Source organism: Eschrichtius robustus, chromosome 11 (genome assembly GCF_028021215.1).
Source record: "Eschrichtius robustus isolate mEscRob2 chromosome 11, mEscRob2.pri, whole genome shotgun sequence".
In the NCBI taxonomy this organism is placed as follows: domain Eukaryota; kingdom Metazoa; phylum Chordata; class Mammalia; order Artiodactyla; family Eschrichtiidae; genus Eschrichtius; species Eschrichtius robustus.
Window position 1 is genome coordinate 43,029,601 of NC_090834.1, and position 27,517 is coordinate 43,057,117.

The 27,517-nt window shown below is 38.1% G+C and overlaps 1 protein-coding gene across 3 annotated transcripts in view; it reads right to left on the bottom strand.

Annotated features, from left to right (window-relative positions):
* Positions 1-5,088: 5,088 nt before the first annotated feature.
* C11H11orf54 (chromosome 11 C11orf54 homolog) overlaps positions 5,089-27,517 on the bottom strand; it is a 32,115-nt gene continuing 9,686 nt past the window's right edge. Inside the window, exons 3-9 of one of the 3 annotated variants that reach the window (XM_068556298.1) lie at positions 20,821-20,919; positions 16,171-16,244; positions 15,886-15,987; positions 14,592-14,768; positions 10,593-10,742; positions 7,154-7,270; positions 5,095-6,208 (exon numbers count right to left, since the gene is read on the bottom strand). In XM_068556298.1, the coding sequence (XP_068412399.1) occupies positions 6,035-6,208; positions 7,154-7,270; positions 10,593-10,742; positions 14,592-14,768; positions 15,886-15,987; positions 16,171-16,244; positions 20,821-20,919 (893 nt within the window). In that variant the 3' untranslated portion in view covers positions 5,095-6,034. Of the gene's footprint in view, positions 6,209-7,153; positions 7,271-10,592; positions 10,743-14,591; positions 14,769-15,885; positions 15,988-16,170; positions 16,245-20,820; positions 20,920-27,517 lie in introns of all 3 variants that reach the window. The other 2 variants (XM_068556297.1, XM_068556299.1) reach the window with 2 other exon arrangements.

Sequence of the window (27,517 nt, forward strand, 5' to 3'; positions counted from 1 at the left end):
GAGGAATTCTTTTATGTTACAAAACTCTACTTAATTTAAGGAATTATGTATATCATTTATCATGAGCCTCTCCAAGTTTTGTGCTAAGGTATATTTAAGTTTTCCAACTCCTTTTCTAAGGTATTTAGGAAAATACGGTTGTCATGGTGTCAGTCTCTACCTAAACAATACATGTGGGGTGTTTGTTGGGGGGGGGTGTGTGTGTGTGAATTTTCGAGGGAGGAAGCTCAACGTTGGCAAGCTCAACAGATTCTGCTGGACAGTCATGTTTGAGAACTACTGTACTTTTTATGCATAAGTTTGTAAAAGATTTTAATACCTTATTTCAAAATTTGATTAATATTTATCTTGGGCTCTATTTGTGCCAGTCACTGTGCTAAGTGTTTTAAACATATTTCTCCTTTAATCTTTATAAGGTGCTCATACTTACACAGTTTGGCTGGGGCGTCTGCTGTCTCAGCTGGGCTTGACCTGAGGGTCAGCTGATCTAGGCTGGGCTCAGCTGGTTGGTTCTACTTCAAGTTATAGGTCTACAGGCCATTTAGAAGACTCTGTGCCATGTGTCTCTCATTCTTCTTGTACTAGCAGGCTGGTCAGGCTATGTCCTTCTCATGGAGATGGTAGAGGTACAAGATGTAAGCCTTGCTTGCATTACATGTCTAAAATCCACAAGTCCCATGGCCAAACCCAAAAGTCAAGGGTGGGAGAGGGGTTACACTCAGCTTTTTCCGTTGCAGAAACTGCAGAGTTACATAGAAAGGGGTGTGGATAATGGGAGGAGCAGGGCCAACCATCAGTCACATATGGAAAATAATCCAGTTGCATTCCCTTATCTCACATCCTAAATAAAAATAAATTCCAAATGGAGTAAAGATCTAAGTGTAAAAAACAGTGACGTCGTCTGCAGACTAAGATACACATAAGGTATATACCTACCTAAGTCCTGCTTAGAGGAAAGTGTTCTATAAAAAATATTTGTCAGATTTTGAGCGTTCATGGAGCTCAAATCTACGAAAGGGAAGAACTGAACCCCACACCATCTTTCAGGATTGAGGAGGCAGAGATCTGCCAGGCTCTGAATTAAAATCCCAGAAGTAACACAGAGTAACAGACTCTAGGCAGAGGTGGCCTGAGTTTTATTTAAAATGCAACTGAGCCCCAACCCAGCTCCATCTCTGATTACAAGGAGCTAATCAGTCTCTCACTTCATCTGCCTAACAAAAGAAAGGTGGAAATCCTCACTGGTGAAAGATACCACCTAGCAGTAGTAAGCGGTAGGAAAGAGTGACTGATAAAACATAAGCAAAAACAAATAATAGGAACGTATTCATGAATGATCAAAACATTGGTGATGGAAGACAAGGACTTTAACAGATTAGTATGTTAAAAAAAAATTGAGGACTTCCCTGGTGGTCCAGTGGTTAAGACCCCGTGCTTCCAATGCAGGGGGCATGGGTTCAATCCCTGGTCAGGGAAGTTCTGCATGCTGCACGGCCAAAAAAAAAAACGGAAAATGGACAAAATGGATGAAAAGATGGGGAGTTTCAACAGAAAAATTTCAATCTATAAAAAAAAATGATCATATATACATTCTAGACTAAAAACTAGCTGCAATTAATAACCCAGGGTTTACTAAGAGATTTGACACAGCACAGAAAAGGATTAGTGAACTCAAAGGCTGGACAATGGAAAAGTCCAAAACACAGAACGGAGTATAAGATAATTTGGGATACACATTCAAAATTCTTACAGACATTAATAGGCTAATAAGGGAATACTGTGAATATCACCCCTTTCCCTGCTTCCTCTGGCCACAAATACCAGTTTTTCTTACTTTTAGTGCCCTACACCCCAGACTGTAATGTAGTCCTTCACAGCTGGGGCCACCCTCCAGAGGAAGTACCAAGAGAAAAGAGAGAGAAAAATGGGACCATAAGAAACCCATTTCCTGATTCCTCTGGAATCATTTTTCTCTTGGTGCTTTAGGTAACAGCTCCCCTGATACCACTGGTACAGCAGTGCAGCTCTGACTGCACTGGGACTAGCCTCTGGGCAGAGCCAAGAGATAAAAAAGAAACAAGAAAAAAATGGAGACTTTCACACTGTGGCCTGCTGAGGCTCCCTTTCCTGGTTCTCGGGCCAAAAAGAACTGTCTCTTGGGAGTTTTTGCTGTCCATGCCCATTGCGTAGTTCTGTGACCCAGACTGCCTTGGATAAAAGAGGAAAGAAAAATCAGGAAACTCATCATCAGTATTATTCATTCTTCAAGTTTTGACTTCCCTCTTCAACCAGTCAAAATGGTTTAATTTTCAACAGTGTTCTGGGAGTTGCTTTTTGTATTTTATCCAAAATTTTGTATTTTGGAATTGTGGAAGAAATAGCCTGTTGTGGGCTTATTCCATCTTGGCCAGTACCAGAAATTCATGTGTTCTTTAGTAAATTTATTTTTGTGTTTGTGATATGAAGTGTCCTCTAATGTACAGTACCTTACAGGGTAATACTGATAGGACTTATCCTTTTTTATTTTAATTATTTGTTCGTATGTCAGTCAGTGTCCCCAGCTGACTGGGGTAGGCCTGGTACAGTGCTTGGCACATTGATGGTGTTCAGTAAATTGTCCTGGAATGAATGGTAGAACAAGCCACACGGAGGCATCACAGAGAACGTAAAAGGAAGCTGGGCTTTTAAAACCAAAAGCAAATGAGAGTCTGCTTTTAGTTTTTTAAATATTTATTTATTTATTTGGCTGCGCCGGGTCTTAGTTGCAGCACACGGGATCTAGTTCCCTGACCAGGGATCAAACCTGGGCCCCCTGCATTGGGAGTGTGGAGTCTTAACCACTGGACCACCAAGGAAGTCCCCCTATCCCATATATTTTAAAATGAACTGGTGAGGTTCTATAAAAGCCCTACTGGGATTAGACTGACGTTGAATTGAATTTATAGATTTGAGAATTGATACTTCTATGAGATTGCATCTTCCTGGATGTAACCGTTTATTTTGATTTCTTTGAGTTTTCAACAGTTTTATAATTTTCTCCATAAAGGTTATATATAACTTCTGTTAAATAAAAATACTGCTGTGTACTTTTGGTAACACTGTAATTGGTATCCTTTTCAAATTTCCTTTTTTTTGGTTTTGGCCATGCCACCGAGGCTTGCAGGATCGTAGTTCCCCAGTTAGGGATCTAATCCAGGTCCTTGGCCCTGAGAGCACGGAGTCCTAACCACTGGACCGCCAGGGAATTCCTGCCAGATTTACATTTTTAACCTATTTTTTGTTGGTATGCAGAAATACAACTCATTATTGTATACTGATTTTACATTTAGCAACTTTTTTTTTCCCTTGTTGATGTATAGTTACAATATTGTGTTAGTTTCAGGTGTACAGCAAAGTGATTCAGTTACATATATATTTTTTCTCAGATTATTTTCCATTATAGATTATTACAAGATATTGAATATAGTTCCCTGTGTTATACAGTAAATCCTTGTTTCTTATCTATTTTATGTATAGTAGTGTGTACCTGTTAATTCCACACTCCTAATTTATCTCTCCCCCACCCGCTTCCCCTTTGGTAACCGTAAGTTTGTTTTCTGTGTCTGTGAGCCTGTTTCTGTTTTGTATATAGATTCATTTGTATTATTTTTTAGATTCCACATTTAAGTGAAATCATACATTTGTCTTTGTCTAACTTCACTTAGTATGATATTCTCTAGGTCTGTCCATGTTGCTGTAAATGGCAGCATTTCATTGTTTTTTTATGGCTGAGTAATATTTATATTTAGGAACCTCTTTGAACTCAGTCTGATAATTTAACTATAGAGTCTCTTGGGTTTTCCAAGAAGTCAATCATGTTTTCTGCTGAAAAAATTATTTTTTCCTTCCTTTTCAGTTGTTATACCTATCCTGTCTTTGTCTTTTTTTCCTGGTTGAAACTCCAATAGTTAATGATATTGGGCATCCTTGTCACATTCCTAAAGTGAATATGGTATTAACATAATTTTGCAAATAGCTAGCTAGCTAGCTAGCTAGCATTTTAAAAATTGCTTCTCGCAATATGCGCTAGATGTTAGCTTCATGGAGTTCAGGTGATCCTATTTTGTTTACAGTGGCTTCTTTGCCATATTTTGAAAATACCAAGTCCTCTTCTGCCTCTGAGCCTTTAAATCTGCTGGAAAGGATGTTTCTCCAAATAACTTCATGGCTCACTCGCTGAGTTTTTTCAGGCCTTTGTTCAAATGTCTCTTTATCAGAGGCTTTCTCCGATCTCTCTCTATAAAATGTGTCATATAGAGTCTGATTCCACGTTTGATGTTTGACCGCTGACAGCTGTTAAGCCTTACCCCACTCCTTCCTCCCCTTCTGCCCCACGTTTGTGCAATAAAGCCTGGCTGCTTCTTGCTTTGCCACCTGTGGGAAATTCAAACTGCATGCAGAACCATCACCCTGGCCCTACCCCCTAACCACCATAAAACCCCCAAGCCAGTCTCCTCTCTCTGTTCTCTCAGGCCATTTTTGGACTTGCTTGGGAGCTGCCCTGCTTTCCCCAGAAAGCCTCATTATGGGAATAATAAAGTCTTTCATACACCCTTGGTATGTGTGTGACTTCATCAGTCTCAACATCTGAGCTGAATTTTGGGTGGGGAGTCCACCTTTTCTCAGTGTGGATGCCCACAACAAAATAACATCCTCCTTCACAGTCCATCTTCTGCTTTATTTTTCTTCATAGCACTAGTACCACCTGACATAATATGTATTTGCCTTCCCCTACTATATAAATGACTGAACGATAGATCCCAGCATCTAGTGAAGTATCTGTCATAATCATTCATTCAACAAATATTTGAGTGCCCATTTTGGCCAGGTTCTCTTAAAGGCAATAATGCTATAGTGGTGATCAAAGCCCTTGCCATGGAGCTTACATTCCAGAGGGCAGGGTAGGTGTTCATTCAGTATGTATTTGTTAAATGAATGAATACGAATATTATTTTTGTCTGGAGGTAGGATATTAAAAAGAAACACAATATCATATTATGAATGTAAAATTTTTATTCATTTCTTTTGGTACAAACTAGTGTTTATTAAAAAATAATATTTAGGAATTTGTACTCACAGGACATGTTATAGTTAACATCCAAAGACAAAAAATATTTCTTGACAATTTATTATATGCTTAGTACTAAAAAGCTCCTAAATCAGTGTTGGCATTCCAAGATTAGAGAGTTGTTTTTGGCTCATGATTATTATAGAAAAACACTGAGGAAAATTTCAATCATTGCAGTTGGTAAAGGTATAATTTTATATTGCATGAAGGATAGTAGTCATATTTAGCAATAGCCTCATTTATAAATTAAAGTATACTCACTTCGAGGTTGTATTTTGATGCTGTTTCTTTTCACTTCTCTTCTTGCAAATAACCAACAAGGCACAAACTGCTTCCAATTGACAGTCCAAACAAAGGAGGAATCATGGCTAACCGTCCGGTTGCTAATATTTGTTAAAGGCAAATTGCAAACTTCGGAGTATGGTTCAACATCACCAAAAGGAGTAAAGTTGCTCCCTCTGACCACCTTATTCCATGAAAAAAGTGTACTTTGACTTCTAAAATGGATTTTAAAAATTCAGTAGAAAGATTTAACAACTGTCAACATTTCCAGCACTGATTTTTCTAATACCCAGAAACACCCACTTAGCAGTTGTAAGACTAACTTGAAAAACTGAATATACAAATGTAAATTATTGCCATTAGCTAGTAGGAATCATCACTTGATTCTTAATCCTGTTTATATTTAATTATAAACATAAGACTGATTTTTAGAATAAAAAGAATGAAGAACATCTCCATCCTGTGTCTTTGTTCCCAATAATCCCTTTCAGATAGATCTGTGAAGTAATACAGAGCACAGTGTCAACATACCTTTCATTTCAAAGGCCGAAAAAAATAGGGCTTATTAAGTAGTGAGATCATTTCTGTTAGGCTTTATATTAGTATCAATTAATGAGTTAATCAGTCAAACGAGTATCAGTTGATTTAATCTCGCCCAAATGAATGGGTCTCTGTTGGTTGATCAATGCGATAGAGAAACTCTGCAGGTAAGAAGTATCCAAGATATTCCACTCTGTCTGGGGTGGTGTCATAATGGTAGTGTCCCCCTTCTCCATGATGACTAAAACAATGAGTGTGCTCCAACCGCAAATCAAACCCCTAGGACAACAGAGAAGCTATCTGTTAGTATTCCAATTATTTTGCATAGAACTTGTTTAAGGGGACGGGAGACTTTTTAAATTTATGTTACAATAATTTTTATTTTATTTTTTTTGGTAGGTAATACAGTCACATGATTCAAAATTCAGAGGGTGCAAAAGCATATATTCAGTAAAATGTATCTTTCCATCTCCTGCCCTCACCACTCACTTCCTTTCCTAGAAGGCAACCAAAGTAAGCAGTTTCTTCTATATCCTTCCAAAAGGATTTTTTAAAAATTTATTACTTGTATGGTAGTACTCCGCACCTACTGTGCTGTGTGTTGCTCTTCTTCATGTAACAGTATAGCTTTCAGATCTTTGTATATCAGAACATAAAAGAGCTTCCTAATTCTTTTATATCTACATGGTATTCTATTGTATGCGCATACCACTTTCCAACTGACATTAGATTATTTCCAGTTCTTCTGCTATTACAGCAATGCTGTCATGAATAACCCTTTTAACTAGTCATTTTATGCACATAAGCATATATTTAATGATAAATTCCTAGACATGTAGTCACTGGATCAAAAGATATAAATAGTCAGTATTTTGGTAGATATTTGCTTTGAATTAGTCTATATCTTCTAGGGTAGAATATTAGAATATAATGAACAGTATATAGAACAGCAAATAAGATGATAGGAGACCTGAATCCTGTCCTGCTTCTACTATTTAATAATGTGACTTTGGGTGTTATTTAAAATGCCTGTGCCTTCAGTTTTCCAAAGGTAAAATCTGCTCTGCCTAAATCATAGGTGGTCAGATACTTGCTCCCTTACCTTTCAAGACAATTCTACAGACTATCTTAGTTCTTAAATAAGAACACAAGAAGTGCCTAATTCTAAAAGAATATTCTAAAAATCAAGCATTATTGCAGTGTAAAAGACAGACATAGACTTACTGGGTCTCTGGAGATAAAAACTGGCAGACAAACCAAAGGAGCCTTCATCTCATAAAAACGTAACCATTCATTCACGTCTTCATCAGAGTTCAATGGGCAGGAAGAAAATTCTGCCGGCTACAATAAAAGGACATTAAACAAGTAAACATACTGAATATTATTCAGGTAAAAATTTATATATAATTTCATTGTTAAAACCTTTAAGCCTTCTTATACATTCTATTGCTATTTTTGGCACCAAGAGAAGTTATATACCCTAGTTTTCAAAAGGACCACCAATCAATGTGTACACACTAAAAGATATGAATGAATAAATAAAGGAGTCTCTCAGTTTTCCTATGACCATATCCTCATCCCAGTCTTAAATGTCATTATTGATACTGGTAGATGAAAAAAAAGGAAGGCATTGAAAGTGGGGTAGAAGCATCAAAGAGAATAAAATACTTAGGACTAAACTTAAGGAGGCAAACGACTTGTACACTGAAAAGTACAAAGCATTGCTGAAACGAATTTTAAAAGACTCCAGTAAGTGGAAAGACATCTTGTGTTCATGGATTGGACAACTTAATATTGTTAACATGTCAATACTATCAAAAGCAATCTAAAGATTCACTGCATTCCCTGTCAAAATCCCAATGACGTTTTTGCAGAAATAGAAAAATCCACCCTAAAATTCATATGGAATCTCAAGGGACCCCAAACAGCCAAAACAATCTTGAAAAAGAAGAAGAAAGTTGGAGGTCTCACACTTATTGATATCAGGCTTGCTACAAAGCTATAGTAATCGAAATAGTGTGATACTAGCATAACAACAGGCATACAGATCAATGGAATAGAATAGAGATCCCAGAAGTAAACCCTTGCATATATGGTCAAATGGTTTCTGACAAGGATGCCATGACCATTCAATGGAGAAAGGGCTGTCTTTTTAACAAATAGTGCTGGGAAAACTGGATATCCACATGTAAAAAAACAAAGTTAGACCCTTACTTTATATCATATACAAAAATTAACTAAAAATGGATCAAACACCTAAATATAAGAGCTAAAACTGCAAAGACTCTTAGAAGAAAACATAGGAGGGAAGTTTCATGACATTGGATTTGACTTTTTGGATATGACATCAAAAGTACAGGTAATAAAAGGAAAAATAAACAGGTGGGACTACGTCAAACTAAAAAGCTTCTGCACAGCAAAGGAAACAGTCAACAATATGAAAAAGCCTATGGAATGAGAGAAAATATTTGCAAACCGTATATCTGATAAGGGGTTAATATCCAAAATATGTAAGGAATTCAATAGCAAAAAAAAAGAAAAGGGCTTCCCTGGTGGCGCAGTGGTTGAGAATCTACCTGCCAATGCAAGGGACATGGGTTCGAGCCCTGGTCTGGGAAGATCCCACATGCCGCGGAGCCACTGGGCCCATGAGCCACAACTACTGAGCCTGCGCGTCTGGAGCTTGTGCTCCGCAACGAGAGGCCGCGATAGTGAGAAGCCTGCGTGCCGCGATAGTGAGAGGCCTGCGCACCACGATGAAGAGTGGCCCCCGCTTGCCGCAACTAGAGAAAGCCCTTGCACAGAAACGAAGACCCAACACAGCCAAAAATAATTAATTAATTAATTAAAATAAAGGAATTCCTTTAAAAAAAAAGCCCAATTAAAAAATGATCAAAGGACTGAATTAGACATTTTTCCAAAGAAGACATAGAAATGGCCAACAGGTATATGAAAAAGCACTCAACATCACTATTCATCAGGTAAATGCAAATCAAAGCCATGAGATATCACTCACTCTAGTGCAGATGGCTGTTCTCAAAAAGACAAGAGATGAAAAGTGTTAGTGAGGATGTGGAGAAAAGAGAACACTTGTACACCGCTTGTGGGAATGTAAACTGGCACGACCATTATGGAGGTTCCTCAAAAAATTAAAAATAAAACCACCATATGATCCAGCAATTCTGCTTCTGGGTATATATCCAAAGGAAATGAAATCACTACCTTGAAGAGATATCTGCACTCCTATGTTCACTGTGGCATTATTCACGTTAGCCAAGATTGGGAAACAACCTAAGTGTCAATCAACAGATGAATGGATGAAGAAATTGTTATCTGTCTATCTTTTTAGTTGTCATATGTATATGAAATATTATTCAGGCTTAAAAAAAGGAGGAAATCCTGCCATTTGTAACAATATAGATGAACTTGGAGGACATTATACAACACTAAGTGAAATAAGCCAGTCACAGTCAAATATTGCATGATATCACTTATATGTGGAATCTAAAGAAGTCCAATTTAGAGAAACAGTATAATGGTGGTTGCCAGAGGATGAGGGGGTGGGGGAAATGGGGAAATGTTGATCAAAGGGTACAAACTTCCAGTTATAAGATGAATAAGTTCTAGAGAGCTAATGCACATCATGATAACTATAGTTAATAATAAAGTATTGTTTACTTGAATTTTAAGAAATCCTATAATCCTTTGGTATTTACAAATAGATTTATCTATAATTTTGTTGTAAATTGGAAAAGTAAGTAGTTTCACAAATGTTGTGTCTTTCTATGCAGAATCAGCTGGCTTGCCATTTAAAATTATCAGGATAAAAAACATCAAAACAATACATTTTCTAATGGCTTCATTGTTAAAACAAAAAGGACATTAAGTTATAACACTTTTACACTTCATTCATTTATTCATTCATTCACTCACCTACCAAAAATTATTTTAAAAGTCCTAGATGACCTGGTCTGTCTTCATATAGTATTCCGTCATTAATGTCTTATAAACTTATTATAGTTAGCCCATAAGATTATAATTTTCATGAGTTCTTTCCCTAAAACCACAACCATCTTAATAGCAAAGTCTATATAGGGATTCTAGCAATGAAAATAATCAGTTTCTAAGGCTTATACTCACATCTACCTCGATCTTTAATACAAACAAATTGAGAAGAAAGTTCTAATATATTAATATGAAAAAGGACTCCAGCTGGACATTATCATACAAGTTGCTTTACAGTATTGTTTGTCATTTAAATTTGAAAGTAATATGATCACAGTAAAAGGATTTGTTCAGGGTGTCTTTAAAAGTTAAATTCTCAGGTCTTCCCTGGTGGTCCAGTGGGTAAGACTCAGTGCTCCCAATGCAGGAGGCCCAAGTTCAATCCCTGGTCAGGGAACTAGATCCTGCATGCATGTTGCAACTAAGAGTTCGCATGCCGCAACTAAGAAGTCCACTAAGAAGCCGGCATGCTGCAACTAAAGATCCTACATGATGCAACGAAGATCCCACGTGCCACAACTAAGACCCAATGCAACCAAAAATAAATAAATAAATATTTTTTAAAAAGGTTAAATTCTCAATGTATATTAAAAAAATCCTACAATCTTAAGCACATGCACACACACACACACACACACACACACACACAGGCCTTTACCATAATATGAGTCTTCACTTTTCCCTTCTGAATCACGAAAGTACCTCCCATTCCTACAGGCTTATCTCCATAATGTTTTTCAAGAGTCTGTCTCATACAAGTCACAAAGTTAAGTTTTCCAGTTCTTCTTTTGGCTTTCACCTCAATGACCTAGAGAGGACATAAATATACATACCATTGTTCTAAGCTGCAAAATATTATGTAAATAACTACCCAAGTGAAACATTATATAATTTAATGCCATCAAGCAAATATTCACTTGTTTGCTTCAAGCACCCAGATATGAGCAGAAGTGTCTCAATCCTCTAAGTCTTAATAATATATATAGTATTATATATATATATGAATTATGTATCATTTACTCTAATAATGTGCTTTCTTGCACTGAGAAAGAGAGTTATAGCTAAATTTTATAAATTTATAGCCAAATTCTACACTGAACTCTAGAGATTCTTATTATATGTCAAGGTGGTAAAAGACTGAGAATTCTTTGGTTTAAAGGGATTAACTTCTGATAACTGGAGGGAGGAGAAATGATTATGTTTTCTCATTTCCTTTAAAAATCTGGACTTCTGTTACCTCCACTTTATTAGGTATTTTTGCTTCACTATCTCATTTCCCAAAGTGGCTGAAGTAGTTATCTCTACAAGATCTGGGAGTTCTCACAACAGCTAAAACTGAAATCATCTTTTAAAAAAAAATAACAGCTTTATTGGGGATATAGCTCACATACCATACAATCCACCTATTTAAAGTATACAATTCAATGGGTTTCAGTATATGTATAGAGTTGTGCGACCATCATTACAATTTTGTAACATGAAATCATCCTTTTTTTTTTTTGTACTAACAGGAAGTAAATATGAAGTGACGCATTAATTCTCCTCACCTCTTCTATAATTTTTTGCTCCCATTTCTGTCTGTATCAATCAATGTCTGGTCAGTCAGAAATGAGTAAGTTATGTATATACTAACTATATAGGTAGACATTATCTACTTCAGCTGCATGGTTCATCTATTTGACTAACTCACTCCCCACAGGAACATCCTATTACTTTTAGTTCCTTGGAAAAAAGGCTATCGCTTACTAAGTATTATTCTTTTTTTTTTTATTTTTTTAAATTTTTGTTTGCGTGTGTCTTTGTTGCTGTGTGCGGGCTTCCTCTAGTTGAGGAGAGCGGGGGCTACTCTTCGTTGCGGTGCTAGGCCTTCTCATTGCGATCGCTTCCTTGTTGCAGAGCGTGGGCTCTAGGCACGCTGGCTTCAGTAGTTGTGGCACATGGGCTTTGTTGTTCCATGGCATGTGGAATCTTCCCAGACCAGGGCTCGAACCCGTGTCCCCTGCATTGGCAGGCGGGTTCTTAACCACTGCGCCACCAGGGAAGCCCAAAGTATTATTCTTTTTTTTTTTTTTTTTTTTTCATGGGCTCCAAGTGGATTTTAATGGATTTCAGATGATTTCATCACAGTGCTGAGAAAACAATCCACAATACTGAAAGCATGAAACCAAATGGACAGTTTTACAACATATTTCCATTCATTCATAAACTACTATGACAATACCACTCATTATATCTCCCCAAATCTCATATAAAAATAACTATTCATGACAATATTATGTTGACAAATTAATAGTACAATCAGCTATTACCTTTTTAAAACAGATATGATTTTTAAATAGATTCTCAGTAGAATATCAAAGAAATATAAAGATAAACTACTATGGAAGAAAATAACAGCGCATTTTAAGTTGTCAAAAGCCAAATTACCAATAAAAAGACTTTCACACTGACACTTATGGAAGAGTTAAGTACAGGATACTGTGGGAACAACTGAGGGGTGCCTGGCCAAGAATGGCTAAGGATGGGGAGAGATTGAAAATTCAGGAAGGCTTCCTAGGAGACTTCCTGCTAGAACAAAGAGGGATTACTTCATAGAGGTCCACATTTCCTGCCCTTCACCCTTCAAATTAAAGCAGATGGACTCAATCTGGACTTAAAATGTTAATGTCAGATTGGTGCATTAAATAAAGCACTTAGTATAACCAAGGTCATCAATGTTTGGTATATCTACATCTTTCTCAAGAAAATGTGGTGAGTTGATCTTCCCTAAAGATTCAGCTCAATACAAAGAAAACTATTAAATCTAGTAACATTTCTATAGTAACAAAGACCAATAATTACTATAATCTTTTTAAATCGCCATTTAAAATTATTTATCAAACTGGAAAAATTCCACATTTAAAAATATTCATTGTACAATCTGCAACCATTAGTTTTTCCATTTATTTTAAAAAAGGAGAAACACATTAGATACTGCCATTCATGGGGTATTTTTTACATTTTTTTTCACTAAACTGATATCAGACATTCATTGTTATTCAACTTTTTGAAAAGTCTTTCCAATATTCTGACCAAATGTCATCCCAATATATGTATACCTACACATATATATACACACACATATATATAGTTAAAAACATCTAAACAAATATAACAAAGTGACGGTTATCAACTACACCAAAATATGCCCCCTGAGGTTTACGTACATTTTTTTTTCTTTTGAGACAGTAAGCTTTAGGATTTCAGTTTTGTAATTAAATGGAGTAAAGATGATATTTTCAGTAGTTATGCAGTGGTCTTTTATAACTTGATTTTATCGATATGTATGTTCCTATGACCATTTTCTTAATTGTTTTGGGTTTGTTTTTGTAGGTCCTTTTCTTCTCTTGTGTTTCCCACTTAGAGAAGTTCCTTTAGCATTTGTTGTAGAGCTGGTTTGGTGGTGCTGAATTCTCTTAGCTTTTGCTTGTCTGTAAAGCTTTTGATTTCTCCATCAAATCTAAATGAGATCCTTGCTGGGTAGAGTAATCTTGGTTGTAGGTTCTTCCCTTTCATCACTTTAAGTATATCATGCCACTCCCTTCTGGCTTGCAGAGTTTCTGCTGAGAAATCAGCTGTTAACCTTATGGGAGTTCCCTTGTATGTTATTTGTCGTTTTTCCCTTGCTGCTTTCAATAATTTTTCTTTGTCTTTAATTTTTGCCACTTTGATTACTATGTGTCTCGGCGCGTTTCTCCTTGGGTTTATTCTGTATGGGACTCTCTGCGCTTCCTGGACTTGGGTGGCTATTTCCTTTCCCATGTTAGGGAAGTTTTCGACTATAATCTCTTCAAATATTTTCTCTGGTCCTTTCTCTCTCTCTTCTCCTTCTGGGACCCCTATAATGCGAATGCTGTTGCGTTTAATGTTGTCCCAGAGGTCTCTTAGGCTGTCTTCATTTCTTTTCATTCTTTTTTCTTTAGTCTGTTCCGCAGCAGTGAATTCCACCATTCTGTCTTCCAGGTCACTTATCCGTTCTTCTGCCTCAGTTATTCTGCTATTGATTCCTTCTAGTGTAGTTTTCATTTCAGTTATTGTATTGGTCATCTCTGTTTGTTTGTTCTTTAATTCTTCTAGGTCTTTGTTAATCATTTCTTGCATCTTCTCAATCTTTGCCTCCATTCTTATTCCGAGGTCCTGGATCATCTTCACTATCATTATTCTGAATTCTTTTTCTGGAAGGTTGCCTATCTCCACTTCATTTAGTTGTTTTTCTGGGGTTTTTTCTTGTTCCTTCATCTGGTACATAGCCCTCTGCCTTTTCATCTTCTCTATCTTTCTGTAACTGTGGTTTTTGGTCCACAGGCTGCAGGATTGTAGTTTTTCTTGCTTCTGCTGTCTGCCCTCTGGTGGTTGAGGCTATCTAAGAGGCTTGATGGGAGGCTCTGGTGGTGGGTAGAGCTGACTCCAAAGTATTATTCTTAACCTTAGTTTTAAATGAGACTTTCACTCTGCCTGTAGTACTTTCTGAATCTTTCATAACTGGGTTATTTAAAGAGGTTTGGGACTTAGGTAGCTTTGGATTTTCTTAAGAAAACTACAGTAGTAGGAATAAGCATTCAAATTTTTAGCTATCTGAGAACTCTTGGAGAATACTGCATTTTTAGAACAAAATCACCTTTCCAGGTTGGCCTTCACTGGCAAAAAGATTAGCCAGTAATGCAAACCCAAAATCATGATATTTCTCACTGTATTTCTCAAGTAGGCACCCTCCATCTGCAGAGTTAACATGAGCAAAGTAACTTCCATTCACAGGAGGTTTGTGTTCACTTTCTGTCTGAACAACTGGCATAAACTGAAAAGAAAAGTAAATAAGGTAATTAGTCAATCCTAGTATCTCTATGCAAAGAGAAGATCTTGAATAATGTAACAAAATATTTTGTCCTAGACTTTAAGACATTTTATTTCAAGATCTAATAATAAAACATGAAAAATAAAATATTTAAAGTTAGATTCAAAATGTTAAAGATTTACAAATATCAAAAAACTGAAAAAACATTTTAGAAAATGTTTACAGTATTATAGTGTTTCTATAAGATTGTGACATTTGCATCAAAATTTCTCATTTATTTATTTATTTATTTATTTATTTATTTATTTATTTATTTATTTATGCCGAGTGGCTTGCAGGATCTTAGTTCCCTGACCAGGGATTGAACCCGGGCCCTTGGCAGTGAAAGTGCCGTGCCACGTCCTAACCACTGGACCCCCAGAGAAGTCCCTAAAATTTCTCACTTAAATTTTAAACTTTTTCTGTCTTGAACACCAGGCAAATTATATTAATGTTTCTGTAAAAGGACTTGTATGATTACTGACTAACAGTCACACCTGTAAGAGGCTGTGAGAGAATGGGCAGACTGAGCAGGTTATTCATTCTTCTGTTCGTGAGATGTGAAGAAACAGTGATGTTTTTATGTTGGAAATGTGTTAACATACATAGTGATAGATATTACCTTTTGTAAATAATAATCATACTACTGGGGTAGGTCCCCGCAATTTGGTCTGAAAGAGGGAGTTGATTAGATCATTAAATATTCATCTTCTGATTGAAAGCTGCCCTTATACCAGCAAAGATCATAGAGAACTTAGGAATCCTCTGATGTGTAAGGATTGAAATCTTTCACAGTCCAGAGTCCTCAGCAAATCACAGTAGGACCTTCGATGGACTCCTCTAATACTGAGTGTATGCCATAAGAAAATCTAAATTAGACATGAGTGCTCCATTTCAGTTGGACTGATTGGAGCATGTGCTAGACTCCAAATCTGTATCAAACAGCAACAAATCTGTAGAGAGGTATGACATCAACCACTTACAATTCATTCAGAAGACAAGATTTCTGATAGGGCAGTAAAAGGAAGAAGGCAAACTAAGTGTCAAATCAATAAAATAAAATAATTATATATATGCTGACCTCAGAATTGAATCCAAGAGTCTGAAATGGGCCTGCTCCTGCTCCAAGAACAAAAGCTCCAGGAAGCTGGATTTCTTTTGCGATTTTATTTAGATCATAAACCTATACAAGAGGAAACGCATATTATTTAAATCTTATTTATATAAATTCCCAGGTTTACTTTTTATTACTGCATCCATTAACATTTCCTTGTCACATTGGTCAATGGACCTTCTAATAATAAAAACAGGAATCAACCTAATTTTCATAATCTTCATGTGAATGTGAAAAGTAAAAGAAACTTACTTTTTTTTTATTTACAAGAGGCAATAAGTAAGGCACACCTCCTACTTCTGCAATTCTAGTTTTCCCACAGATACCTAAAAAAAATAAATTAAAAAAGCCATCTTAAAAATAGGCAAACATCTAAATTTAAGTATAAAATGCCAGAAGACACTAATTTATTAAGAGTATATAACTTTTCGGTTCATAGTTTTACAAATAGCAGGGGTTGGAAAATGTAAGTAGCTAGGATCCCTGTCCTGTTCTAACTTCCTGTGTTTCTAATACTGTCATAACCAAGCATGACTTGATATAGTTAGTAGCATAAAGGCAATCGAAAGTTGATGATACACAACACTGTAAAGCAACTATACTCCAGTAAAAATTAATAATATAAAAAAAAGAAAGCTGATGATGATAGGGCAAGGGCTAGCACTGCAGCCAATGTTTGGATTGGATGAGGTTTCTAGAATTGGTCTATAATGACTTATTCCTTTAAAAATCTTTCTTTTGGGGGAGGGAGGGTTTTAGCTAAAATTATATTTTAATTTAAAATATCTTGGTAAAATATTACTTCTTTTAAAAATCCATATTGTGGGGCTTCCCTGGTGGTGCAGTGGTTGAGAGTCTGCCTGCCAATGCAGGGGACACGGGTTCGAGCCCTGGTCTGGGAAGATCCCACATGCTGCGGAGCAACTGGGCCCGTGAGCCATAATTACTGAGCCTGCGCGTCTGGAGTCTGTGCTCCGCAACAAGAGAGGCCGCGATAGTGAGAGGCCCGTGCACCGCGATGAAGAGTGGCCCCCGCTTGCCACAACTAGAGAAAGCCCTCGCACAGAAACGAAGACCCAACACAGCCATAAATAAAATAAATTAAAAAAAAAAATGCAAACCTTTAAAAAAAAAAAACCATATTGAGAAGTCCTCTTGTTAGAGTTGTTTGTTACAAGGTTGTTTATAAAAATGACAAGTAATTTTAGGTAAATTCAGATGCTGGGAACTTTCTACTTACATTTTTAATTAAACGTCACAGGTACAGCTAGACACTGTTTGGGAAAAGGCACATTTTTTTTTTTTTTTGTTAATGTAGAGTGGAAAATCATTACCTTTTATCTGAGAAAAAGTAGTCTTACAAATTTCACACTAACATCATTCCATAATAAATGTAGATATAATTGCTCAATTCAGCTATGCAGAGGACACATGTACAGAATTCTGTGAGGTTCCATTTATAATTAGGGATTTTGGAAATGTTTTCCATGGGATCGGCAGAAATTACTCACTTATAAGACTCATAAATGATAGTAACATTAAAGTTTACAGAAGCCATTAGAAGGACTATTTTAGTAGTCTATGGAAAAGACAAGTAATGAGCTAAAAACAGATGAGGAAATTAAGAAAAAGAACAAAGAAAGGAGAATAGGCAACTATGGTGAAGGAATGAACTGGAATTATTGACCTATAGCTAAGAAAAAGAGAAAGCTAGGTGAGATATACAGATTTCAACGTTGTTGTATGCAAGTAGAATTAAAACCACAGGAGTAGATGGAAAAGCCAGAGAGATTGGACAGAATAAGAGGATGAGGAAAGAATTCTGGAAAGATCAAAATTTAAGAGCCTGCCAGAAAGAGAAAGGAGCCAGTAAAAATGAGGAAGAAAGAACATCATGGAGGAAGGAAAGGCACCAAGGAAGAAGAGGCAAAGAACCAAGGAGAGAGGAGAACCAAGAGGAGAAATAATATCAGGCAGCAATGGCCAACCAGTATGAAATGTGTAGAGAGACTGTAAGCAGATAGGGTAGGAGTCCCTGGAGAAAGAGAACCAGGAATGGTTTTCTTGACATAAGAGAACTCATTTTGGCCTAAGCCATTTTGTGATCTAAGCCTGGCCACAATGCTTGCCCTTGAACAGGTCTCAGCAATTAATGAGCTTAAGGGAACAAAGGAATGCAGGAACAGAAAAAAGGCAGTGAAACAATAGTGCAGTGATAAAGCAGAGTCCTAGTTCCTCCTCAAGGGATATAGATAATAATACATCTTGGAGTTCTGCAGGAACTAAGGCCCCCACCCAGGTGGAGGATGGAATGATGATATTGACCCTCCAGACTTCAGTCAACTAAAGCTTGGACTCTGTAGACCTTTGCCCCAATTCTATGCTGAATTCTCCTCTGCTCAAGCCCCGTCATGAATGTGCATGTACTCTTAGCTTAAAACTTCCCAGTTTTGCTGTTGGGCAGACACTGCTTTGGGAAAGATCCCCCAGTGTTCTCCTTACTTGCTGCAAGTGACAATAAATCCTTCCTTCTCTAGTGCTTTGGTTGTGTCTATTGGCCCGACACCCACCAAGAGGTGAACCTGGTTTTCGGGTAAAAAGACGAAATAATACTAGTAAACACGCCAAGATCACTAGTGACAAGACCAGTTCATGTAGAAAGTACCTAAATATGTTTATGAAAGATCATATATGTAACATACGCATACATATCTGGCTTCCTTAGTATGTAATTTAAAGACTCACAAATTATTGACAAGAACCTAGAAAACTCTTCTTCAAACCAACCCTTTGGGTGACAAAATTAAGATTAACTATTTTTCCTTGTACTCTTCTGTGTTTTCTGGTTTTTATTTTAATTATTTAATCAATTATTTATTTTGGGGTAAAATATATTACCCTTATAATTGGAAGAAACAGAGCTATAAAAAAGTATTATGATAGGGACTTCCCTGGTAGTCTAGTGGTTAAGACTTCACCTTCCAATGCAGGGGGTGCAGGTTCAATCCCTGGTGGGGGAGCTAAGAGCCCACGTGCCTCGGGGCCAAAAAACCAAAACATAAAACAAAAAAAAACGTATTATGGTAAAATGCTTTCAAGGTGTGAAGAGAAATTGCCATCTGGTACATAAAACTTCTAGAATTTATAGGTCTCCTTAAAATCAAAGACTGAACTAGAAAGACCCAAAAAGAACATTTAACCCAAATCCCACTACCCCCCACCCCCATTTTAATGTATCTGAAGCCCAGATACATTAATTGGCTTACCCAGGGTAATGAAACCTTAAGTGGCAGAGAAAGAACTAGAGTCCAGGATTTCTACGTAAAACTGCTTTTTAACAAAGATGTCAATTACCTAATAAAAGAGTGAGTAAGTGTGACTGTTTCTCTCCAAATTCCTCATCACAGTAGGGTATAATGAGAGAATGTTGGACTTTGGAAGCAGACAGATCTGGATTTGAATCCTGATTATGATTCACACTGAGATTACTTAGCCTCTCTTGAGCTTCAGTTTTCTCATCTATAAACTGGGGCTAGTACTTACCTTGCAGTGTTATTATAAAAATTTAAGACATCAAATATAGATATCCATCATACTGTCTGACAAATTATATTCACTTAATATTGAAACTGAATGGTACAAATGAACCGGTTTGCAGGGCAGAAATAAAGACACAGATGTAGAGCACAAATGTATGGATACCAAGGGGGGAAAGTGGTGGTGGGGGGGGTTGTGGTGGTGGTGTGATGAATTGGGAGATTGGGATTGACATATATACACTAATATGTATAAAATGGATAACTAGTAAGAACCTGATGTATAAAAAAATAAATAAAACTCAAAAAAAGAAAAAGAAACCGAGCAGGACCCTGTGGGGCTCCTGGGCACAAAAGTCTTTTCGTGTCCCCTGTTTTTTTGTTGGTAGGAAATAGGCTTCATTCAGCTTCTGTGACCTTCCCTGAGTTCCAAAGGGCAGGTTCAAACAGTTGCTAATCAGGGAAGGGAGGGGATGAAGAGACAAGGGAGGAGCGGTCAAGAAACAATAGTGCAGCCTTGGGGCAGGGTCCTGGTTCCTCCTCACGGGATATACATAACTGTATCTTTGAGCTCTTCCGCAGAACTAAAACCCCCACCACAAGGACACATGGAAGATGTTAACTCCTTGATGAAACATTCTTCATTCCAGAGAGAAGGTTACAGTTCAATAACCTAGAGAACCATAGATCACGGGACCACCTGAGATGATCCTTAGATTGAAGGAATGCAGGCCTTGCAAGCACCCTGATCCTTATGAGAAGCCCCACCCCTTGACTGTAAGACTCCCCACAACCCCCCCCCACTGAGTTTGGGACACACAGTTTTGAGGGCGTTAGGCCTCTGTGGCCCCCTTTGCCTGGCAAAGCAATAAAAGTATTCTTCTCTACTTCACCCAAAACTCTCGTCTCTGAGATTCATTCGGCACTGCTGCACAGAGGCTGAGTTTCAGCATCAATATTAATTTCCCTTCTCACTTTAAACACTGGCTGGATAATCACTTGACAAATTTGTTGACGGGATATTAGTATTTAATAGATGATTCAAATAAATACAAGGCTTTTAAGATCCCTTCTGGTCTTGAATGAATGAATGAATGAATGAATGAATAAATAAATAGATAAATAAATAAAAATTACAGTAAGTTTCCATAACAGTGATTTGAATGATTAAAAACAAAACTCTCATGTGATATTCAGGATTCTAGCCTATTGAATATCTATTATATAACCTGTGAAAGTTACAAAAGTACATAAAACACCGTATTTTTCTACAAGGCTATAAAATGAAATTTGACCAATATTAGAAAACACAGAAATTAAGCACAATTTAAAAGTTGGGGCAATATCCTTTGGAGATATTGCTTACCTTTTACGGGAAAGGTAAACGGCTCCTTGGTCAAATTAGGGCAATCAACTACAGAGACCTGGACATCAGCAAAGTTATCCGTTAGCCCCTTCTGCAGAACTAATAAAGACAAGGACAAGGGTTAAACATTAGGTAGAAATTTGCCATCACATATCAAGTCTTCCCTCAACTGTTTTGTGTGTCAAACTTCCAACCTAAACTTGTGTAATGTATTATTTTTTTATTTTTATTTTTTGGATGTGCCACATGGCATGTGGCATCTTAGTTCCCTGACCAGGGACAGAACCCGTGCCCCCTGCAGTGGAAGCATGGAGTCTTAATTGCTGGACTGCCAGGGAAGTCCCTAAACTTGTGTAACTTAAAAGGAGGGGGATAAGGGACTTCCTTGGTGGTCCAGCAGCTAAGGCTCAGTACTTCCACTGCAGGGGGTGCTCCCCACATGCTGCGCAGTACAGCCAAACAAACAAAAGGAGAGGGAAAAGGTCTTATTAATGAATATAATCAGACACTGGACACAATCACAAGATATGTATATTAAGATACATAAATACTTGCATAAATAACACTGTAAACTGTAGTGATTAGAAACCACTGAAGATAAACACTGCACTCAGGTGAGGACTATGTTTCTTTTAGGGAGAGGATTCCAAGTATTGAAATGTAAATATTTAAACTGCTAGAAAGTAAGCAATTACATGCAACACCTTCATTAATGCTTACAGACAAAATGTTGAGCAAAAGAAGTAAGACATGGAAGTATGTGTTATATGACTCATACGTATTTCAAAGACAGGCAGCTAATCTAAGGTTCTAACAGGTCAGAACAGTGGTCACCTCTTGGGGTAGAGATATTGACTGAGAAAGTGCAAGGAGTCTTCTGGGATGCTGGAAATATTTAATATCTTAATCTGGGTGTGTTATGGGTGTAAACATGTTAAAATTCATCAAGCTATACACTTAAGATCAGTGTACTTGGGCTTCCCTGGTGGCACAGTGATTAAGAATCCACCTGACAAATGCAGGGGACACGGGTTCGAGCCCTGGGCTGGGAAGATCCTACATGTCTAATAGCAGCTGAGCCCATGTGCCACAACTACTGAAGCCCGCGCGCCTCAAGCCCATGCTCTGCAACAAGAGAAGGCACCACAATGAGAAGCCCGTGCACTGCAACGAAGAGTAGCTCCTGCTCGCCTCAACTAGAGAAAGCCCTCACTCAGCAATGAAGATCCAACGCAGCCAAAAAAAATTTTAAAAAGTAAATATAATAAATTTAAAAAAGATTAGTGTACTTTACTGTAGATATGTCATAACTCAATCAAAAAGGTAGAAAAGCAAACAGATGTCTCAAAGTTATAAATCTGGGAGCAATGTACTTTTTTTTTTAAATACATTTATTCATTTTTAGCTGTGTTGGGTCTTCGTTTCTGTGTGAGAGCTTTCTCTAGTTGCGGCGAGCGGGGGCCACTCTTCATTGCGGTGCGTGGGCCTCTCACTATCGTGGCCTCTCTTGTTGCGGAGCACAGGCTCCAGATGCGCAGGCTCAGTAGTTGTGGCTCACGGGCCCAGTTGCTCCGCAGCATGTGGGATCTTCCCAGACCAGGGCTCGAACCCATGTCCCCTGTATTGGCAGGCAGATTCTCAACCACTGCGCCACCAGGGAAGCCCAGGAGCAATGTACTTTTAAGGATGAAAAGTTCTTATACAAAACTTCTCTAAGGGGACTTCCCTGGGCGGTCCAGTGGTTAAGACTCTGCACTCCCACTGCAGGGGGCACAGGTTCAATCCCTGGTCGGGGAACTAAGATCCCACGTGCCACTTGGTGCAGCCAAAAAAACCTTCTCTGACAATAGTGTCGGCCATTAGTTTAGTCTTGTAGAATCAGACTTTCTAAAATCATGAAGTCATCCTAAATTTAGCCCTAAATATCCTAAATAGATATTCCATACCAGATCTTTTATGTACATGAGAACAGAAACCAAATTGACTGGAAAATCCCCCTACCTAGACTAATGACTGCATATTTATGAATATATAAAGATTCAATGTATGGAAATAAATATAGTAAAATCTATTTTTTACCAATCACAAAGGGACCAAGTTCTGGCTATAACATTTTCTGTAAAAACTGAAAACAAATTTTAAGCCAAAAAATTTAGATTTCATCTCTGTTTTGTATAGAATATATCTTCTACAGATAGAAAACAGAAACGTAAAGACACAAGAGAAGATAGGTTGTAGGAAGGCACTCGTCTGATTCCTAGCTGTCCTGTTATATCAGGAAAGACAGATTGACAGAAAAGAAATACAGACAAAGAATACTAGTAATCCAGTTTGTTTACTAACTCCCCTTCAATTTAGGGAAAAATAGGAAGGTTTTAAGAGGAGAGCCACAACCAAGCAAAACGTGAATATACCTCTTTTTTTTTTTTTTTTTTTTAAATAAGAAAGAAAGAGTGGCTTTATTTCTTTGCCAGGCAAAGAGGGAACACAGGCTAGCGCCTCAAGAACTGTGCCCCGTTAACTGGGGAATAGGGTGAATATACTTCTTGACTTCAACCTTATCAGGAGGACAGAAGAGCTACCAGGACAGATACACTTTGAGATAAGGGTAGGTTTTACACTTACCCTCAGAATAGAATCCAAAGGCTGTCAGACAAATGCTAGCATTCTGACAGGCTATACAGTTTTGGATTAGTACTATTCCTGGCTTCGTTTCATGTTCCTATTTTTATTTTCTTTTTCTTATCTATATCCCCTCCTTCGAATTAATCTTGGGAAGCTGCCTTAAGTTCTTGTTCAAATAAGATGAAATACCTAAAAACATATGCAGACAGAGAAATCTAAGCAAGTTCACTGGCAGTCTGTCATATCAGGAGAGGGAGGAAAAAGTAGTAGATTGGGAACATGATTAATACACCACAGTAGATTATATATTTCAAGAATATTACAACTGGTAAAAAGTTAATAAAGCAGGGGTGGAGTCAAGATGGCGTACTAGGAGGACATGGAATTCGCGTCTCCTCACAACTAGGGCACCTATCAGGCACTGGGGGGACCACAGACACCTAAGGGGACGAGAGGAACCCCCAGTAACCGGGTAGGCCATGGGGCTTGGGGGGAGTGAAGGGGGAGGAGAACTGGAGGTGGGATGGGACTGGAGCCCCTGAGGGGCGGCTGGGGGAGGGGAAGGGATCCCACACATGAAGGGGGAAATCGGGGAACCACTGGGAGGGCAGAGGATCAAAAGGGAGCATGGCTAGGTTTCCCCTGCCCACGTGGACCCCCAGGAACCTGTTGAGATCCTGGGCCTGATCCTCTGCCCACCTAGGCCCCCTCCAGCCCTGCAGGTCCTGAGTGAGTGGGAGGGAGGGAAGGGGGAGCAAAAGTAAAGGCTGGACCTATGGGACCGGCACCCTTGAGGGCCAGCCAGGGGAGGGAAGCAGTTCCTACACCCAGCGGGACCCACCCATGGTTAGGGGTCCAGCAGTGACGGGGGAGACCCTGGGGGAGACAGTGGGGGAGGGGCACAAAGGAACGGAAGGGAATGGGGCCAGTGCTTTCCCTGTCCTCTTAGGCACCAGGGAGCCTGTTGGGCTCCAGGGCCTAATCCTCTGCCCTTGGAGCCTCCCTCCTGCTGTGCAGAGCCAAAGCCCCGCCCCTACACCCCCACCCAGGGCCCTACCTCTACACTTGGAGACCTCCTCCAATGAGCTGGGCCTAAACCCTACCCACACACCCTCACTCAGGGCCCTATCTCCAAACTCCGGAACTCCACACTCCAGAGGCCCTCCTTTCGACGTGCTGCCTCTCCCCTTCTGTGCAGGTCCTAAGCAGAGGCCCCGCCCCACACTCAAACATCACCCTGCCTAGGCCCCGCCCCATGCTCAAGTGTCACACTCCCACCCGCCTAGGCCCTGCCCCACCCAAAACCCCACCTCTGCCTAAGTTCCACCCCATGGCTAAACTCTGCCCCTAGAGCCAAGACTTTTTTTTTCTTTTCTTTTTTCCTCTTTTAGATTGGGGTTCTGTTTTACCTCATTGATTCATTGTTGTTGATTCTTTTATAATTTTATTTTTTCCTAATCTTTTATTTTTCTAATTTTATTTTATTCTTTATACTTTGTTAGTGATCTCTCCTTTTGGCTTGTTCCCCCGCACCTTTATTTTTTTTCCTTTTTTCTGTTGTTTTATTTTACCTTGTTGCAGTTGTTTCAATTATAGTTTTACTTTTCTAATATATTTTTTATCTTTCTAATTTTATTATCTTTTTTATTCTTTGATATTGTACTGCTCCTTTTTCTCTTTCTTTCTTCCCTTTTTTTTTTTTTTTTTTTTACCATGCCACAAAGCTTGCGGGATCTTGGTTCCCAGGCCGGAGGTCGGGCCCGAACTCCTGTGGTGGCAGCTCTGAGTCCAAACCTCTGGACTAATAGAGAACCTCAGACCCCACAGAATATCAATTGGAGTGACACCTCCCAGAAATCCTCATATCAGCATCAAGACCCAGCTCTATCCAACTGCCTGCAAACTCCAGTGCTGGACGTCTCAGGCCAAACAACCAGTAACACAGGAATACAGCACCACCCTCAAAAAAAAAAAAAATGAAACGACAAAAAAATTTGTTACAGACGAAGGAGCAAGGTAGAAACCAACAAGACCAAATAAATGAAGACGAAGTAGGCAACCTACCTGAAAAAGAATTCAAAGTAATGATAGTAAAGATGATCCAAAATCTTGGAAACAGAATGGAGAAAATACAAGCAACATTTCACAAGGATCTAGAAGAACTAAAGAGCAAACAAACAGTGATGAACAACACAATAACTGAAATTTAAAATACTCTAGAAGGAATCAATGGCAGAATAACTGGGGCAGAAGAACGGATAAGTGAGCTGGAAGGTAAAATGGTGGAAATAATAACCAGGGAGCAGAACAAAGAAAAAAGAATGAAAATAATTGAGGACAGTCTCAGAGACCTCTGGACAACATTAAATGCACCAACATTCTAATTATAGGGGTTCCAGAAGAAGAAGAGAAAAAGAAAGGGTATGAGAAAATATTTGAAGAGATTATCATCAAAAACTTCCCTAACATGGGAAAGGAAATAGTCAATCAAGTCTAGGAAGAACAGAGGGTACCATACAGGATAAACCCAAAGAGAAACACTCCGAGACACATATTAATCAAACTATCAAAAATTAAATACAAAGAAAAAATATTGAAAGCAGCAAGGGAAAAGCAACAGATAACATACACGGGAATCCCCATAAGGTTAACAGCTGATTTTTCAGCAGAAACTGCAAGCCAGCCGGGAGTGGCAGGACATATTTAAAGTGATGGAAGGGAAAAACTACAACCAAGATTACTCTACCCAGCAAGGATCTCATTCAGATTCGACAGAGAAATTAAAACCTTTACAGATGAGCAAAAGTTAAGAGAATTCAGCACCACCAAACCAGCTTTACAACAAATGCAAAAGGAACTTCTCTAGGCAGGAAACACAAGAGAAGGAGAAGACCTATAATAACAAACCCCAAACAATTAAGAAACTGGTAACAGGAACATACATATCAATAATTACCTTAAATGTAAATGGATTAAATGCTGCAACCAAAAGACATAGACTGGCTGAATGGACACAAAAACAAGACCTGTACATATGCTGTCTACAAGAGACCCACTTCAGACCTAGGGACACATACAGACTGAAAGTGAGGGGATGGAAAAAGATATTCCATGCAAATGGAAATCAAAAGAAAGCTGGAGTAGCAATTCTCATATCAGACAAAATAGACTTTAAAATAAACACTATTACAAGAGACAAAGAAGGACACTACATAACGATCAAGGGATCAATCCAAGAAGAAGATATAACAATTGTAAATATTTATGCACCCAACATAGGAGCACCTCAATACATAAGGCAAATGCTAACAGCTGTCGACAGTAACACAATCATAGTAGGGGACTTTAACACCCCACTTTCACCAATGGACAGATCATTTAAAATGAAAATAAATAAGGAAACACAAGCTTTAAATGACACATTAGACACGATGGACTTAATTGATATTTATAGGACATTCCATCCAAAAACAACAGAATACACTTTCTTCTCAAGTGCTCATGGAACTTTCCATATCCTGGGTCACATATCAAGCTTGGTAAATTTAAGAAAATTGAAATCGTATTAAGTATCTTTTCTGACCACAACACTATGAGACTAGATATCAGTTACAGGGGAAAATCTGTAAAAAATACAAACACATGGAGGCTAAACAGTACACTACTAAATAACCAAGAGATCACTGAAGAAATCAAAGAGGAAATCAAAAAATACCTAGAAACAAATGACAATGAAAACACGATGACCCCAAACCTATGGGATGCAGCGAAAGCAGTTCTAAGCAGGAAGTTTATAGCAATACAATCTTACCTCAAGAAACAAGAAACATCTCAAATAAACAACTTAACCTTACACCTAAAGCAATTAGAGAAAGAAGAACAAAATAACCTCAAAGTTAACAGAAGGAAAGAAATCATAAAGATCCGATCAAAAATAAATGAAAAAGAAATGAAGGAAACGATAGCAAAGATCAATAAAACTAAAAGCTGGTTCTTTGAGAAGATAAACAAAATTGATAAACCATTAGACAGACATTCAAAAAAAAGGGAGAAGACTCAAATCAATGGAAAA